The sequence below is a fragment of the Oncorhynchus gorbuscha genome, linkage group LG25, assembly GCF_021184085.1.
Source record: "Oncorhynchus gorbuscha isolate QuinsamMale2020 ecotype Even-year linkage group LG25, OgorEven_v1.0, whole genome shotgun sequence".
Lineage (NCBI taxonomy): Eukaryota > Metazoa > Chordata > Actinopteri > Salmoniformes > Salmonidae > Oncorhynchus > Oncorhynchus gorbuscha.
The window spans coordinates 32,597,600-32,616,370 of record NC_060197.1 but is presented as its reverse complement, the minus strand read 5'-3'; the positions used below and the strand labels follow the sequence as shown (position 1 = coordinate 32,616,370).

The 18,771-nt window shown below is 41.4% G+C and overlaps 1 protein-coding gene across 8 annotated transcripts in view; it reads right to left on the bottom strand.

The window, feature by feature from the left end:
* LOC124013674 (multiple PDZ domain protein-like) overlaps positions 1-18,771 on the bottom strand; it is a 74,865-nt gene that overhangs the window by 17,948 nt on the left and 38,146 nt on the right. For 6 of the 8 annotated variants that reach the window (XM_046328063.1, XM_046328058.1, XM_046328057.1 and 3 more), the window contains 13 exons: positions 18,230-18,428; positions 15,409-15,450; positions 12,878-12,973; positions 12,587-12,682; positions 11,727-11,904; positions 11,494-11,604; positions 8,945-9,028; positions 5,889-5,942; positions 3,846-4,002; positions 1,873-2,069; positions 1,475-1,566; positions 361-436; positions 45-125 (listed from right to left, as the gene is read on the bottom strand). In XM_046328063.1, coding sequence (XP_046184019.1) covers positions 45-125; positions 361-436; positions 1,475-1,566; positions 1,873-2,069; positions 3,846-4,002; positions 5,889-5,942; positions 8,945-9,028; positions 11,494-11,604; positions 11,727-11,904; positions 12,587-12,682; positions 12,878-12,973; positions 15,409-15,450; positions 18,230-18,428 — 1,463 coding nt within the window. The remainder of the gene's footprint in view (positions 1-44; positions 126-360; positions 437-1,474; positions 1,567-1,872; positions 2,070-3,845; positions 4,003-5,888; positions 5,943-8,944; positions 9,029-11,493; positions 11,605-11,726; positions 11,905-12,586; positions 12,683-12,877; positions 12,974-15,408; positions 15,451-18,229; positions 18,429-18,771) is intronic. The other 2 variants (XM_046328059.1, XM_046328061.1) reach the window with 2 other exon arrangements.

Sequence of the window (18,771 nt, the reverse complement as noted above, 5' to 3'; positions counted from 1 at the left end):
AGGTAACATATAGCAGAGCAGCATGGGAGTCTTGAGTGTCTCACCTTCAGCAGAATGACGTGCTGCACATATTTGAACATGTCGACATCGATCGCCGAGGGTGCAATGGAAGAACATGTTTCCAGCTGTGAGAAAATGAATAATAAAGAGATTGAAAGAGTAGAATATATGAGTGTATTTTTAGTCATTGAGCTGCCTCACACTGTAAGGTATTTTATATGCATGTGTGTATGCATGTGGCGTGTGTGTGTGAGCATGTGTGTGTGTGTGTGTGTGTCAGCGTGCATGCCCGCATGTGTGTGTATGTACTATGCCTTTGTGTGCACATGCCTGCCTGTGTGTGTGTGTGTGTGTGTTTACCTCTGTCTGGGGCTCCAGTGTGTCTCCATGCTCCCTCACTGGTCCCACAGCCATCTGGTTGAGAGCATCTGTGTTCCTGCCCACCAGTCATAACTCAGAGTAAATCACCAATCAGAGGAGATCACACCCAGCTTTCTGCCTGTCTGATACTTATAGCTCATATGAATCACAGAGCCTGTACCCCAAATGGCATCCCTTCCCCTATACAGTGCACTACTTCTTGTCTTAAATGGTTGGACTTTAAAAAATTATGGAAATTTGTTCCAAAGTATTCCTACGCATAATAGAGAGATATATGTGACCGTATGAAATGATTATGTTTAAATCAAATAGTCTATCTGCTTGGGCTTCTTGCGGTCAATTTGCAGTTGACTAATTATTTCTAACTGTGTTCCGGCCCCCTGATCATCTGCTCAAGAAAAAAAATAGGCCCGCGGCTGAATCTAGTTGATGATCCCTGATGTAGGGAATATTGAGTCAATTGGGACGCAGGCTGAGTCTGTAAACCACACAAGTCTAATTGAGGCTATCAGGTGAGTTAAGTGGTGTGTGTTCCTGCCCGTGAGTCGAGAATCCCTTATTTTGGTCTGATTCATTTGGGCCTGTCTATGTGTGATAACTAGCTGGGTTTTCACGGATCCTGACTGATAGTAACACAGGTAATAGAAGAAGACATCTTGGAGTATTGAGACGCCCCTTGTGTCTTCCCTGATATCAGTTTACATCAGTCCTTTGTAACACCATAGCTCCCTCTACTGGGCTTTATATGGTGACGCATTAGACTTGAACTAGTCCTTTGCTATTGAAGGGGCTCAGCCACAACAGTGTTTTCCAACTCCAGTCCTCCACTACCCCTAACAGCAAACACCTGAATCAACTTATTGAGGGCTTGATGATTGGTTGACAAGTTGAATCAGGTGAGTTTGTCCTAGGCTACAACAAAAAATGTTTATGGTTGGAGGTACTGGATGGCTGGAGTTGGGAAACACTGAGCTACCGTATCTATACATTTTTATCCTTGTTCACACTTGGTAAAGATACTTGAAACAAAACTTGGTTGGGGGATGGAGATAAGGACTTGGGATATATGTCCCTGTTTCTTCAAATACACCACCTGATGAATATGATCTTGACCTTCGATGGGGCACTTTTAATGATGGAGGAGGCATTCTGGTGACTCCGCCCATACAGAATCTGCCCGTTGATCTGATAGGGTGCAGAAATGTAGTTATTACTACTGTCTTCATAGCACTTTCTTCAATTGAATTCGATGCAATACTATTCAATTCAGCAACTGTCATTAAATTTGCTTGCTTCCTCCAAACCTCAGATAATATAGTCGAGACTAAAACTCAACGCAGATCTCAAATCAGAGAGGAGAATCTAAATCAAGTCATATTTGTCTGATTCAGACCATACAACACAGTAATAACCACTGGGCATCAACTCCTGGTTAAGGAGCACCCATCTAAAGCATCTGTGACCACTAAGTTACTAATCCAAGCCCCTCACCTCCAACAGTTCATCCCCGACCACAACGCGACCGTCTTTGCCGGCGGCTCCACTGGGGTCGATCCCGACCACAAACACGCTCATGCGGGAGCGGTCACGGTTGCCAGCCAGGCTAAGGCCCAGGCCAGTCTTCCCCTTCTCCAACTCAATCATGTGGAGAAGCCCTGGGAGGCTGTCGTACCTCTGACTGATGTTCTCTGTAGAGAACAGTAGATAGATTGAAATGGGTTGAAACACTGACAAATCATACTGATGGACGTGAATACAGTGGACGGCTTGACTACAACCTGTGTGTGTTGTATAATTACAATTCACATGTGAAATGATTGAATAGAGCCACATACAGCTATAATGGATAGATTTCTATGTATTTTATAGTATAGCTTTAAGCTGGATTTAAGCTGGCTTTTCTTGACTTACTACACTCACAACCCGAACATAAGAAGAATGTGACAGAGAAGTCATGAATGGGAATCAAACAAAAGGGTTCTAAGCGCAAGGATAACATCAAATGCAAAGTCATAATCAATACAACATCTCACAAGAGTCAAATTCTTCTATTACACTCCCTGACTGACAGGCCTCTCTCTATCTCTCATCTATGTTGTTCTGGGCTATATGCCTAAATGCTACTGTACTACTGACTCACCTCTCCAGTCTCCACCTCATTAATCGGATCACCACAGGACACACGCACACACACACACACACACACACACACACACACACACACACACACACACACACACACACACACACACACACACACACACACACACACACACACACACACACACACACACACACACACACACACACACACACACACACACACACACACACACACACACACACACACACACACACACACCAGGGGCCCAGGAGGGACTACACTGCCTGTAATCAGAAGAGCCTGAGGCCCCATCCAGAAACAACCCCTTTCCCTACCCCCTAGGCTAAGGGTGTTCAACTCTTACCCTACGATGTCCGGAGCCTGCTGCTTTTCTGTTCTACCTGATAAATAATTGCACCCACCTGGTGTTGCAGGGGAAGAATGAAAAAAAAAACACAGTGGGTCTGGCTTCGAGGTCCAGAGTTGAGTTTGAAGGCCCAAAGCACTTCATTTTGAATAACTGGATAGGTATAATATCACTGTGCTAGTCTAGTTCACTTGCCTTGGGATCCTAGTAGCAAGACTTACATTGAACTCCATTCCACATCAAGTAACTCATGCAAGCACATTATGGAACAGAAGGGACTGAGAAGAGAATCTGTTGTAAATGTAATGTAATGTTGTTTTTTATTGTATATAACTGGCTTAATTTTAGCTGGACCCTGGAAAGAGTAGCTGCTGCCTTGGCAGTAACTAATGGGCATCCATAATAAATACAAATAAAAATACTTAGCTCTTGAAGTGGACTGAAATTGGTGTCGGTTAGAATTTTGGGTGTACCGGTGTGTTCCGGCCCAATTCAAGCACTGGCAAGACCATGATAGCAATGTGGAGGCCCTCTAGTGGCCACTAGGTCCTAGTGCATGGGAGCAGGCAAGCCATAAGGGAAATATCTGAATCCATTGCATAGTCCAGAAACAAACCCTACTTCCTACCCACTGTGCAGTGGATATTTGTGTAAATCTGAAAGGAGTATAAATATGGTAGTAGCTGCACATTGACCTCTTAAGAATTTGTTGGACTTTCCCCTATCAAATCTATCCAGTTCTCCACAAGTGCCTAGGGAGTAGGGGCTAGGGGTTGTGTCTCTGGACTGGGCCCATGGGCTTATTCATTGTGCAATGATCACTAATAGCAATGTGAGAACCCAGATAACATAACTTGGGTTAGCCAACATCGATCCTTTCATTAAGGGGGCAGTTGCCCATAATGGTCAGTCCTCCCCCCTCCATAATGGCCATGGTTAGGATTAAGAGGAAGGCAAAACTGTTCCTGGATCTGTTCATAGAGTCACACTCACTCCATCTGTAGCCAAACGTATCCTCCTCTTCTGTCTGGGACGGTCTGTCGGGAATCTCTGTCAGAGTATCCGTGTCTGTCTCTCCAACGTGGGGAACCACAGGAAGAGAGAGGTGAGGAGTGGTGGACGATGTCTTTCCCGCTTCCCGCTTTGGCGGCTGCCACATCACACAAGTATTGGGAAAATAGATTTGTTGTGTGGCAAAAAGGCAGATAACAATCGCTTAGTTTCAACATAGCAGGTGTAGATGACTACAACCTAAAGCTGTATTGTTAAATTCAGTTGGTAAAGTAACTGACTATCCTACCGATCCTTGCCTTCAGCGATGTCATTTACAAAATAGCCTCCAACACTCTACTCAGCAAATTGGATGTAGTCTATCACAGTGCCATCAGTTTTGTCACCAACGCCCCACATACCACCCACCACTACAACCTGTATGCTCTCTTTGGCTGGCCCTCGCTTCATATTCGTCACCAAACCCACGTGCTCCAGGTCATCTATAAGTCTTTGCTAGGTAAATCCCCGCCTTATCTCAGCTCACTGGCCACGATAGCAGCACTCGTAGCACGCGCTCCAGCAAGTATATTTCACTGGTCACCCCCAAAGCCAACTCCTCCTTTGGCAGCCTTTCCTTCCAGTTCTCTGCTGCCAATGACTGGAATGAACTGCAAAAATCACTGAAGCTGGAGACTTAAATCTCCTTCACTAACTTTATGCATCAGCTATCAGAGCAGCTTACCGATCATTGCACCTGTACATAGCCCATCTGTAAATAGCCCACCCAACTACCTCATCCCCATATTGTTATTTTTTTTTTTGCTCCTTTGCACCCCAGTATCTCTACTTGCACATTCATCTTCTGCACATCTATCACTCCAGTGTTTAATTGCTAAATTTTAATTATTTCGCCACTATGGCCTATTTATTGCCTTACCTCCCTAATCTTACTACATTTGCACACCCTGTATATAGACTTTTCTATTGTGTTATTGACTGTACGTTTGTTTATGTGTAACTCTGCGTTTTTTGTGTTGAACTGCTTTGCTCTATCTTGGCCAGTTCGCAGTTGTAAATGAGAACTTGTTCTCAACTGGCCTACCTGGTTAAATAAAGGTGAAATAAATAAAAATACAAATCTGATAATGGATACAAAGGAAAACAATGGACTATTTTGATACATTTAATTAAATTCAAATGCATTTTGATTCCGGATCAAACCATTGCATATTTTGGGGATGAATTTGGCAATTTCAATTTCCACATTTTGCAAAAAGATCCAAAATTCAGAAATTTTGTATCGATGCTATCTGTAAACAACAAAAAAAGAAAAAGGTATTCAAACAGGTTTAGTGAAAAGATGCTGGGACAGCATGCATGCATGTAAGGGCTGTCCAGTATGTGTCTCCACATATATTCCATAACACAACCGTACGAGCATACATGGAAATAGAAGGTGAAAAGCACGACAACACAAAGACCCACAAACCTTAAACGGAGTAGGAGTGAAAGGGTTAGTTGGGGAGAGGCGTAGGAATAGTCTACTGTGACACTCAACCTCCTACAAAGAACAGAGAATAGTCAGTGACTTTCTAGGACAGCATCATAGCGAAACTAAAGGCAGAAACTTCACTTCACTTCTATGATGGAGAGTATGAGTGAAGTGCTAGGTCTACGAAAAATCCTAATTTTATGAGCTAAATATGATTCGTTATTGCGGACTAAAACTGGATAACTGAAGGGTCATGTGTATGCAATCACACATCCACTCGTTGTGATGGGACCTGAACATTAAAAGCACGATAAACAAAAAAATGTTTCCCAAAGCCCTGCGGAAATTTGGTTTGAGACTTCTACGACAATACAACGTCAAGTTACAGGCATTACCTAAGTTTAAAAGACCGTCGCCCAAACACTTTCAAATACAGTACTTGAGCAGTGCTTGTTTGCTTGCTCCGAGCTAAATCCAGAGCACCTCAAGTATTTCAAATGATTTGACATATGTATTTGATGCAGGTTTGAAGGTTGCATAGAGACACTAACCTTGTCACTATTGCGCCGCGCCACTCTCTCCTCGTTGGTGTCCGTGGTTGAGGACTGTTATGTACAAGAGAGACGGAGACATGAAAAATACACCATTAGGCATTGTCATCTAATTACATATCAGCAAAGGTTGAACTTACAACAGTGAGACATCATACTGTATTTAAATTGGTGAGGCTTGCATGGTAAATGTCTAAAATGTATAGAATGTACATTCAGTAAAGTAAAAGAATCCATATACACTACCGGTCAATGTTTAAGAAAACCTACTCATTATTTTTTATTTTTTATTTTTTCTATTTTCTACAATGTAGAATAATAGTGAAGTCATTAAAACTATGAAATAACACATATGGATCATGTAGCGACCAAAACAAGTATTAAATATTAAATATATTTTGATTTGTATTAGATTCTTCAAATGCCACCCTTTGCCATGATGACAGCTTTGCACACGCTTGGCATTCTCTTAACCAGCTTCATGAGGTAGTCACCTGGAATGCATTTCAATTAAAAGGTGTGCTTTCTTAAAAGTTAATTTGTGGAATTTCTTTCCTTCTTAATGCGTTTGAGCCAATCAGCTGTGTTGTGACAAGGGTAGGAGTGGTATACAGAAGATAACCCTATTTGGTAAAAGACCAAGTCCATATCAAAGCAAGATCAGCTCAAATAAATAAAGAGAAACGACAGTCCATCATTACTTTACGACATGAAGGTCAGTCAATACGGAAAATGTTAAGAACTTCGAATGTTTCTCCATGTGCAGTCGCAAAAACCATCAAGCGCTATGATGAAACTAGCTCTCATTAGGACCGCCACAGGAATGGAAGACCCAGAGTTACCTCTGTGGCAGAGGATAAGTTCATTAAAGCTTTACAGAGTTCAAGTAACAGACACATCTCAACATCAACTGTTCAGAGGAGACTGTGTGAATCAGGCCTGCATGGTGGAATTGCTGCAAAGAAACCACTACTAAAGGAATCCAATAAGAAATAGAGACTTGCTTGGGCCAAGAAACACGAGCAATGGACATTAGACCGGTTGAAATTTGTCCTTTGGTCTGGAGTCCAAATTGGAGATTTTTGGTTCCAACAGCCATGTCCTTGTGAGACGTGGTGTGGGTGAACGGATGATCTCTGCATGTGTATTTCCCACCGTAAAGCATGGAGGAGGAGGTGTTATGGTGTGGGGGTGCTTTGCTGGTGACACTGTCTGTGATTTATTTAGAACTCAAGGCACACATAACCAGCATTGCTAACAAAGAATTCTGCAGCGATACGACTTCCCATCTGGTCTGGGCTTAATGGAACTATCATTTGTTTTTCACAGGACAATGACTCAACACACCTCCGGGCTGTGTAAGGGCTATTTTACCAAGAAGGAGAGTGATGGAGTGCTGCATCAGATGACCTGACCACAATCCCCCGGCCTCATCCAAACTGAGATGGTTTGGGATGAGTTGGACCGCAGACCGCAGAAGGAAAAGCAGCCAACAAGTGCTCAGCATATGTCGGAACTCCTTCAAGACTGTTGGAAAAGCATTCCAGGTGAAGCTGGTTGAGAGAATGCCAAGAGTGTGCAAAGCTGTCATCAAGGCAAAGGGTGGCTATTTGAAGAATCTGAAATATATATATTTTTAAATGATGTTTAACACTTTTTTTGGTTACTACATGATTCAATATGTGTTATTTTGTAGTTTTGATATCTTCACTATTATTCTACAATGTAGAAAATATAAAAAAATTAAGAAAAACCCTTGAATGAGTAGGTGTTCTAAAACTTTTGACCGGTAGTGTATATTAAAAACATTTGTTTGAATACAACAAAAAAAGTCGCCTGAGCAAAATATCAGTGTTTTTTTTTCATGAGTTGTGATTGTATCAGCTTGGCTACACTAGAGTATTGATTACCCTTTGTCAGAGTAGTTATTGTACACGTTACACATAGGGAAAACTCAAATGATGCGTCCAGTGAGGTAGGCAGGCCGGTGATCGATATTCCACCCAAGCCTGACCACCTCTCAACCAGGAGCTGACTTAATATATTCTGCCTGCCAGCCAGAAACCACAACAGCAACATGGCAGTGAACCTTGTGGTTTGGGGTACTGAACATATTGGCTATTGTGTTCTTTTAGCTTTTCCTGTTCCTTAATTCTTTCTCAGTTCACAAAACTTTATGAGCTGGTATCCCAGGCAGGCACAATCTATTCCTGGACTCAAAAGCACTTTCAATGGTGATTTTCCACTGAGCTTGCTTTTGAGTTCATTAGTAGAATTAATCTGGGTCTGGGAAACTGGGACAAAAATAAACTATTTTACACTGAGAGAGTATATTATACACTGTATGATTGACCGCCCAAAAGCAGACCTTGAGCAGCAAAAGGAGGAAAAAGCAATCAGTCTAAATGAAGTAAGATTGGGCACTGACAACATTTTTATCAAAGGCTCTCATGGAAAGAAGGGAATTTGGAGGCTCAAAAGTTGAAACACCAAGAAAATGTACGCTCAATAGTAAAAACACCTCTGTAGTTATTCAAATGATTCCAAAAATAAGTGACTGGTAATAAATGTCCTCGAGGAGACCCGTTTTTGAAAGAAAATCAAAGTTGAGCTCTTTCTTAGAAGCCAAACAACAAATGTTTCCGAGAATCCTCAAGGGTGCTTTTGGATGATTCACTAGTGACAGAGAAGTGTAGAAGGCTATAAAGGGGAAACTGCTAGGAAGCATCATTACGATCTGTAGGTGGGCCCCAACGGCACCATTTAAAAGGGCAAGAGCAATACAGACCTGACCATAGCAGTTAACCTTTGCAGCATATAACATTTACCCTGGATGCAACCCGATTCCAATTTTTTATTGGGTATCTTTTTTTTGCACACACATACATACAGTAGTCTATAAGCAAGTCTGTGAAAACTTCTGAATGGAGAGATAAAGCAACATAGACTCCACTGATGTGCAAAGCAAAAGAGGAAGAAAGATAAAAAGAAACCGAGCGAGAGGGAGAGAGAGGGTGAGAGAGAGAAGGTGAGGGAGAGAGTGAGAGAGAGATTACCTGGCACATGTGATGAGGCAAGCGTTTTAAAGCGGTGCTGTACTCTATGACTGGTGATGAAGTGGGGCTATAGCGGGACTTGGGCTGAGGAAGAGGTGCATGCTGGACTGGTTAGTGGAAGGTTGCGGAAAAGGTCTGTAAAGCTTTAACCATGCATGCAAATTGATGTGAGTTGTATGTCAATATTACACAATATACACAATTTATTAGGTACACCACCCCATTCACGAAAATGGTTTGCTCCTACAGACAGTGAGTCACATGGCCATGGCTAGCTATATAAAGCAGGCAGACAGGCATTCAGTTACTGTTTGATTGAATGTTTTAATGGGCAAAACGAGTGACCTAAGTGACTTTGAGCGTGGTATGATCGTAGGTGGCAGGCGCGCCAGTTCGAGTATCTCAGAAACGTCCGGCCTCCTGGGTTTTTCACGCACGACAGTGTCTCGGGTTTACAGAGAAAAACAGGCAAATAACAGTGCAGTACAATGCATCTTGGAATGCACAACTCATCTTTCCTTATCACGGATGGGCTATTACAGCAGACAAACAACACCGGGTTCCAGTCCTATCAGCTAAAAATAAGAAGTGGCTCCAGTGGGCATACGATCAAACACTGGACAATTGAGAAGTGCAAAAACATTGCCTGCTCCAATGAATCCCGGTTCCTGTTGTGTCATGCTGATGTCAGAGTCAGGATTTGGAGTAAGCAGCATGATTCCATGGCCCCATCCTGCCTGGTATGAACAGTACAGGCTGGTGGCGGTGGTGTGTTGGTGTGGGGAAGGTTTTCCTGGCACATGTTAGGTCCCTAGATACTAACTGAGCAACATTTGAACACTACACCATGTAGAATCCATGCCCCGAATAATTCCGGCTGTTCTGGAGGCAAAGATGGGTCCGACCCGGTACTAATAATCTGGCCACTGAGTGTACGTCGGCGATTGCAAACCTTGTAGCAATTCCAGTAGGATATTAGTTAATCATGCGAATGGTACTTTCAAACCAATCAAGATTATGCAGCAAAAATACAGTCAGTGTAATGTTTTGTCATTTTAAGTTTCTTTTGAACTTTTAATTAAATGGTCGAGACAAGGAATCTGTCAATTAATTTAATATAAGCAATAGTCTTTCTCCCACTTGAAATCCGTCCTCTCACAAAGCGCACTCTCAAGGTGTGAAAGCGCCCTAATAGCCAGTCATGCTTTTGAAGCCATGTCACATATACAGATACTGTAGCTACTGTAGTCTTTGTTGGATACAGGATGGTTAAGTAGCTTTTAGAATGGGATAATTAATGGTGAGAGATTAGGAAATCTCCATCAACAAACAAAGGAGATGATTGTGGACTTCAGTAAACAGCAGAGGGAGCACCCTGCTATCCACATCGAAGGGACAGCAGTTGAAAAGGTAGAAAGTTTTAAGTTCCTAGGCATACACATCACATACAAACTGAAATGGTCCACCCACGCAGACAGTGTGGTGAAGAAGGCGCAACGTCGCCTCTTCAACCTCAGGAGGCTGAAGAAATTTGGCATCACCCAAACCCCTGACAAACTTTTACAAATGCACAATTGAGAGCATCCTGTCGGGCTTTATCACAGAGGGTGGTGCATCCTGCCGGGCTCAACCGCAAAGCTCTCCAGAGGGTGGTGCGGTCTGCACAACGCATCACTGGGGGCAAACTACCTACCCTCCAGGACACCTACAGCACCCGATGTCACTGGAAGCCCAAAAAGATCATCAAGGACATCAACCACCCGAGCCACTGCCTGTTCACACCGCTATCATCCAGAAGGCGAGGTCAGTACAGGTGCATCAAAGCTGGGACCAAGAGACTGAAAAACAGCTTCTATCTCAAGGCCATCAGACTGCTTAACAGCAATCACTAACTCAGAGAGGCTGCTGCCTACATTGAGACACAATCACTGGCCACTTTAATAAATGGATCACTAGTCACTATACAATGCCACTCTAAATAATGCCACTTTAATAATGTTTACATATCTTACATTACTCATATCACATGTACTGTATATACTGTACTTTATACCATCTATTGTATCTTGCCTATGCCGCTCAGGCATCGCTCATCCATATACTTACATGTACATATTCTCATTCACCCCTTTAGATTTGTGTGTATTAGGTTGTTGTTGGGGAATTGTTAGATTACTTGTTAGATATTACTGCACTGTTGGAACTGGAAGCACAAGCATTTCGCTACACTCGCATTAACATCTGCTAACCATGTGTATGTAACAAATAAAATTTGATTTGATTTTGATTTGAAATGAAGTATTGTTGTTGAAAGACATAAACCACACAGCCAGCATGCTAACACGGGGAGCTAGGAACACTTAGCTAGCATGCTATCACAGTAAGATAACATGCTAGCATGCTAACACAGGGAGCTAAGACCACTTAACTAGAATGCTATGACAGTAAGCTAGCATCGTAAACATAAGGAGCTAGGACCACTTGGCTAGAATGCTGTCACAGTAAGCTAGCAATGTTAGCAGGCTAACACAAGGAGCTAGAGGGCTCACCCTGGGCCTGTGGACGATACTCTGGACCAGGAACACTACAGGGTTTCCTGCCCTGCGGATGGCCTCCACAGCCTGCTCGTGACTGGCATCACTCAGGTCCACACCGTCCACCTGACACATCCCAAAGAAACAAACAAGTCATTCATAGGTTATTACTGTGCAATTACCATTTTGCCATGTTAAAGTAAATGCATGCTAATCTCTATGGTGTGAAATAATATTGATTGGTGTACCTCAATAATCCTATCTCCAGTCTTCAGGGTTCCATTGCGGCCGGCGGGGCTGTCCGCCATGATGTGTTTGATGAAGATGCCCCGCATCACCTCACCGTTGCTAAGGCGACTGCCCATCCCTCTGCCCCCCACAATGCTGATGCCAAGGGACTTGCCCGCTTCTCTTTTGAGCTCCACCCTGAGCGAGGTAACACACATTGTAAAATATATTTTTAAAGGGTACTGTATTGTGCCACTTCTTGGGACAGGGTTGGGGTTGTTATAATTTCATATATTTGCATACAAAGTAAAAATAAGAAGTGACATTGAGTGAGGAAATGGGTTGTGTAAAAATCTCACCTATTGAATACAGATTCAGGGAAGTACAACAGTACAGCAGGTTCAACAATTGAGAATGGAAACGATTGGGGCATTGTGGCGAGTCGGTAAATTAGGTAGACTGGATATGATTCTCAGTCATTTAGATTAGGGAACTGTGTCAGTTCTGCAAATTGGCTACATTTCTATCTGTGACATTCTAAACGTTGTAGCTCATTGAGTTAGCCTCAGCTATCAATAACCCTACTCCTGGAGTGCTACAGCGTTTGCTGATTTCCTCTTCTAGATATATATGCAAGCGCTAGCTCAGTTCCAAAGCGGTATAACTAATTATTGCTGTACAAACACTGCTTATTACTTATTTGACCAATCAGCTTTGTTTCCTTAACATTAAAGTTGGAAAGAGGGTACACCCCCCATCTTTAGTGAATAGTGAAAGCCTTCAATGGCGCTGCCCATGCTAAAACAGGCTTTGTGCCAAGGGCATGTTGTTTGTTCAACTCTATGTTCTGGTCCAAGCCAAAGTCCAACTTCCTACTCACTTCATAGGCTGGTTCCAGTTACTGAAGGTGGCGGTCTGTAACTCACTCTCCTCTCCCTCTCCATCCTCCCGCTCAGGAAGTTCTGGGATTCCTCTTCTGCAAAGAGACAAACAATTGTAAACCTGGTGGTTTGTTCATCGACTTGTTTTGTCTGGAGTTAAACAAAATAATGTTGTGAAAAGCCGGTCTATGCTGGAAAACAAAAGCATATACTTTTACTTAAGGCATCGTTATGAAAACACTTTCTATAAATGCATGGCTTCTATAAAGTTTTATAAAGTTTGAGCTTACATTGGGGCCAGAGGTGCATCAGAGCAGATGTCATCTTTAGGCTGCTCCAGGCTAGTCTTATACTCCTCCAGATACTCCACAGGGACATAGGTAATGCTGAGAACACACACACCAATGAGCATCAGCACTCCTCCGAACAACAACCTGACCAAGATTTGTCATCATCACTGCGAATACCCCCAAAATATGTAACCTGTCCATAAACATATGACACGGGAGTTCAACCTTGTGTGCAAGCATGTCAGAATTCATCATTAGGGATGATATGATCGTTTAACAAAGCATTAAAGTGGAAGTGCCTGCATTCATATGCAACCCGATATGTCAGAATGAGCCTTTTATTTATTCACCAATTTACATTGTTCTCCTCCCCGTCCAATTTACCTCTGAGGCCCAAGATTGCAGGAGGGGAAGGAATGAGCTCCGTAAATTTCTCCGGCAATGATTTCTGCCTATCATGAGCCCAAGGTGAGCCGTCAATGAATAATGTAGTGAGCCGTCGATGGATTGAGTGTGGGAATTATTTCCAAAATAATGTCATTGAGTTTTGAAGGGAACATCAATTGGAACAGCAATTCTTAATTTAACAGTAGAGTAGAGAACGTTCAAAATATTAAGAATTGAAGGAAAGGGAGTAGAAAAGCGCATAAGTCCGCTTTGGTAAGCCCAGTTTCAAGCAATGAATCATCCGTGGTTGATTCTAAAGCACACACACACACATTTGAGTGAAGATGACAGATCTAACAATGATGGAATGACTCATACTTCAACATTAGGACATGCAGACACGGAGGTACTTGAATCCCTGTTCATTCAAACAGCAATTCAAATGCCTCCAAAAACAGATGAAGGAAGAAATAAGTGAATTAGTGTGTGATGGGGTGGATACAGCACAGACGAAAAAGTGCAAAAATCAATCGTTATCACCCCACACAAATGGACCTGCATGCCCAGTAGTCAACGAGAGGCATGTCAATGAAGTGTTGAGGATGAAGTGTTAAAAACCCATGGTTAGTGGTGCAGTCCAGTGAGAGACTTTTCCAGATACATTGACTGTGTGTTGGGACTGCGGTCAATGTGCTGTATGTAGCCTATACGATTATCTAATCTCCACAGATGTCCACATTATTTGATTACTAATGAGTAAGAGGTAACAGTGCATTTAGCGAAGAAATCTGTTCAAAAAAATGAACAGTTCAGATTAAGGTTTGTGTATGGTTGATTTAAACTTTGGTGGATTTACAGTATGGTTGATTTAAACTATGGTTGATATACAGCATGGTTGACTTACATTATGGTTGATATACACTATGGTTAATTTAATCTATGGTTGATATACAATATGGTTGATTTAAAGTATGGTTGATTTACAGTATGGTTGATATACAGTATGGTTGATTTAAGCTAGGGTTGATATACAGTATGGTTGATTTAAACTAGGGTTAATATACAGTATGGTGGATTTACAGTATGGTTGAATTACAGTATGGTTGATTTAAACTATGGTTGATATACAGCATGGTTGACTTACATTATGGTTGATATACACTATGGTTAATTTAATCTATGGTTGATATACAATATGGTTGATTTAAAGTATGGTTGATTTACAGTATGGTTGATATACAGTATGGTTGATTTAAGCTAGGGTTGATATACAGTATGGTTGATTTAAACTAGGGTTAATATACAGTATGGTTGATTTACAGTATGGTTGATATACAGTATGGTTGATATACAGTATGGTTGATTTAAACTATGGTTGATTTACAGTATGGTTGATATACAGTATGGTTGATATACAGTATGGATGATTTAAACTATGGTTGATTTACAGTATGGTTGACTTACATTATGGTTGATTTAAACTATGGTTGATTTAAACTATGGTTGATTTACAGTATTCTTGATATACAGTATGGTTGATTTAAACTATGGTTGATTTACAGTATGGTTGATTTACAGTATTATTGATATACAGTATGGTTGATATACAGTATGGTTGATTTACAGTATTGTTGATATAGATTATGGTTGATTTACACTATAGTTGATTTACACTATGGTTGATATACACTATGGTTGATTTACACTATGGTTGATTTACATTGTGGTTGATATACAGTATGGTTGATTTACATTATGGTTGATATACAGTATGGTTGATTTACAGTATGGTTGGTTTACAGTATGGTTGATATACACTATGGTTGATTTACAGTATGGTTGATATACATTATGGTTGATTTACAGTATGGTTGATATACAGTATGGTTGATTTACATTATGGTTGATATAGAGTATGGTTGATTTACAGTATTCTTGATATACATATGGTTGATTTACACTATGGTTGATATACAGTATGGTTGACTTTCAGCATGTGTTGTAATGTCTAGATCTGGATCAAACTCCCTTCCACGGACAGGTGATGAGACTCGGGTGCAGAAGTGAGAAAATGTGGACAGAGAGGAAACAAAGTGGTAGATTTTGGTTGCAGACCCGTCGGCGTGGGAGTTAGCGGTACTCACACATAAAAAGGGCACAGATCTTCCTCTGGGGCACAAGCAGATCTAGAAGGTGAAGAGGAAGTTATGCACCGTGGCTAACACACTGGAATGTACTGACATGTTTAGCGTTAATCAAGCAAGACTTGAGATACCGAAAATGATGGTGCCCCAGACGTAATGTAGCATCCATCGAATGCATGGAGAGAATACAATTTAGGAATGTAAAAGGCCTTAGTGAGTTGTTCAAATTTCACCATTGAGCGTCTTGTGCTAGGAGTCCAACCGCTGTAGGGAGCTTTTCCATATGACTGGAAGTCCTACCTTCATGTAGCCTACAGTATTCAATTGGTGGTGTTCATCAGAAATGTATGTACGGTAGCCTATATGCGATCATGCTTTGGATGGAGCACCTTTTAAGGGATATTAAGGTGCTCTCTATGACTCACAACACTGGATGACAATGACATTTCCCACTATCGACCTGGCTAAAAGAAAACTGTGAGCTCCTTAACACAATTTCTACTACATTATAATGTTTACTGCATGGTTCATAAACAGGTGTTGTGAATATGTATTTGTTTATTTATTATGTTTGCTTATGTATTTGTTTATGTGGATCCCACATCAGCTTTGGCAGAAGCAGCAGCTACTCTTCCTGTGGTCCACAAAAAACCCAAAGCCCAAGTAACAAAACACTGGCACACTGACAGAAAAGTCACACCAGTTTGTGAGGTATGTGTATTAGGCATCAGTTCAATTAAATGTGTGTTTGGATGGTTTGGGAAAACAGTTAGCTTTTGTATGGGAGATGTAAAAGGAGAAATAAAACTGCTTCTACGAGAGATGCAGAACAAATAGCCTTAAAGGGATTATTGGGAGCAATTTACCCAAATGCCATACACTACAAAGCTTCACTTGATCATAATTGTACACATAAGCTATAGAAAAGCGAGCAAATCGTTCAGAAAACAAAAAATAAAAGGACCATATTTGATCAAGATGCGTTTATGTAGTGTGATGTCAGGTGACATTTATCTGACTCTATAGTGGTGTGTCTATGTACAGCACCAGTCAAAAGTTTGGACACACCTAGTCATTCAAGGGTTTTTCTTTATTTTTAATATTTTCTACATTGTACAATACATTTCTACATCAAAACTATGAAATAACACATATGGAATCATATAGTAATCAATGTAGCCACCCTTTGCCTTGATGACAGCTTTCCACACTCTTGGCATTCTCTCAACCAGCTTCATGAGGTAGTCACCTGGAATGCATTTCAACTAACAGGTGTGCATTGTTAAAAGTTATTTTGTGGAATTTCTTTCCTTCTTAATGCGCTTGAGCCAATCAGTTGTGTTGTGACAAGGTAGGGGTGGTGTACAGAAGATAGCTCTATTTGGAAAAAAATAACAAGTTCATATTATGGCAAGAACAGTTGAAATAATCTAATAGAAACGACAGCCCATCATTACTTTAAGACATGAAGGTCAATCAATTCGTAAAATTTCAAGAACTTTTCAAGTTTCTTCAAGTGCAGTCATAAAAACCATCAAGCGGTATGAAACTGAATTATGAAACTGGCTCTCATAAGGATCGCCACAGGAAAGGAATACCCAGAGTTGCATCTGCTGCAGAGGATAAGTTCATTAGAGTTAACCGCACCTCAGATTGCAGCCCAAATAAATGCTTCACAGAGTAACAGACCCATCTCAAAATCAACTGTTCAGAGGAAACTGCTTGAATCAGGCCTTCATGGGGGAATTGCTGCAAAGAAACCACTACTAAAGGACACCAATAAGAAGAAGAGACTGCTTGGGCCAAGAAATACGAGCAATAGACATTAAACCAGAGGAAATCTGTCCTTTCGTCTGATGAGTCCAAATTTGAGATTTTTGATTCCAACCGCTGTGTCTTTGTGAGAGGCAGTGTAGGTGAACGGATGATCTCCGCATGTAAGGTTCCCACCGTGAAGCATGGAGGAGGAGGTGTGATGGTGCTTTGCTAGCGACACTGTCAGTGATTAATTTTGAATTCAAGGCAAACTTAACCAGCATGGCTACCACAGTATTCTGCAGTGATACGCCATCCCATCTGTTTTGCACTTAGTGGTACTATCATTTGTTTTCAACAGGAAAATGACCCAAAATACACCACCAGGCTGTGTAAGTGCTATTTGACCAAAGACAGTGATGGAGTGCTGCATCAGATGACCTTGCCTCCACAATCACCGGACCTCAACCCAATTTAGTTGGACTGCAGAGTGAAGGAAAAGCAGTCAAACAAGTGCTCAGCATATGTGGGAACTCCTTCAAGACTGTTGGAAAAGCATTTCTCATGAAGCTGGTTGAGAGAATACCAAGAGTGTGCAGAGCTGTCATCAAGGCAAAGGGTGGCTACTTTAAAGAACCTAAAATATACAATATATTTGGATTGATTTAACACCTTTTTGGTTACTATATGATTCCATATGTGTTATTTCATAGTTTTGATGTCTTCACTATTATTCTACAATATAGAAAATAGTAAAAATAAAGAAAATCCCTTGAATGAGTAGGTGTGTCCAAACTTTTGACTGGTACAATAGGTTTGTAGAGAGGAGAAAGTTTGGGGTTTTAGTCTCCACAATATTATCCTCTGACTTTACATTGTAACAGAAAAGGAGTGTGTATCAATGTGTAGGGATTCTAGGGAGAATATATTTGTGGTGAAATCTGCACTCTTTGTGTTGGAAGTAGGTGGATATTTTAATGAAGGCCTATAGTGAAACCATATAAAACAGGTTTCCATGGACAATGTATAAAAACACTGAACATGTTGCCCTAGCCCAGGTCCTTACCCCAAGTCTGGCCCGATGAGGGAGTGTCTCCGGAGCATGGCGCGGGCCTGGGTGTTAGTCAGGTTGGCCATGGACTCGCCGTTGATGACTAGGATTAGGTCCCCCACTCCCAGACGGCCGTCTCGGTTGATGGAACCTCCGTGGATGATGCTGCGGATATACATCCCCAAGCCATCCTTGATTGTGCTCACTGTCATTCCTGTAAGGATGACAGTGACAAAATGCACAACATTCCCAAATACCTGGAACCTACAGTATAGGAAAAACGCTTACCCACAATTATGTGTCAAATGTGTTCAAGCCTGATTCATAGCTGAGGCCCCTATGCTCCACGCTAAACGCAATAAGCCAAGTAAGTTACTTTCTTTTCTTTTTTGACATGAAATACAAATACTCCAAATGAACTGAAATACAACACATTTAATAAGTAATATCTGACAACCCTGACATATATAAAGCACATAAAAGCATAATCAGATATTTTGCTAATTTAAATACAATTATGGTATGTAAGGAGGAAAGACTGATAAAGTGAAGGCTGT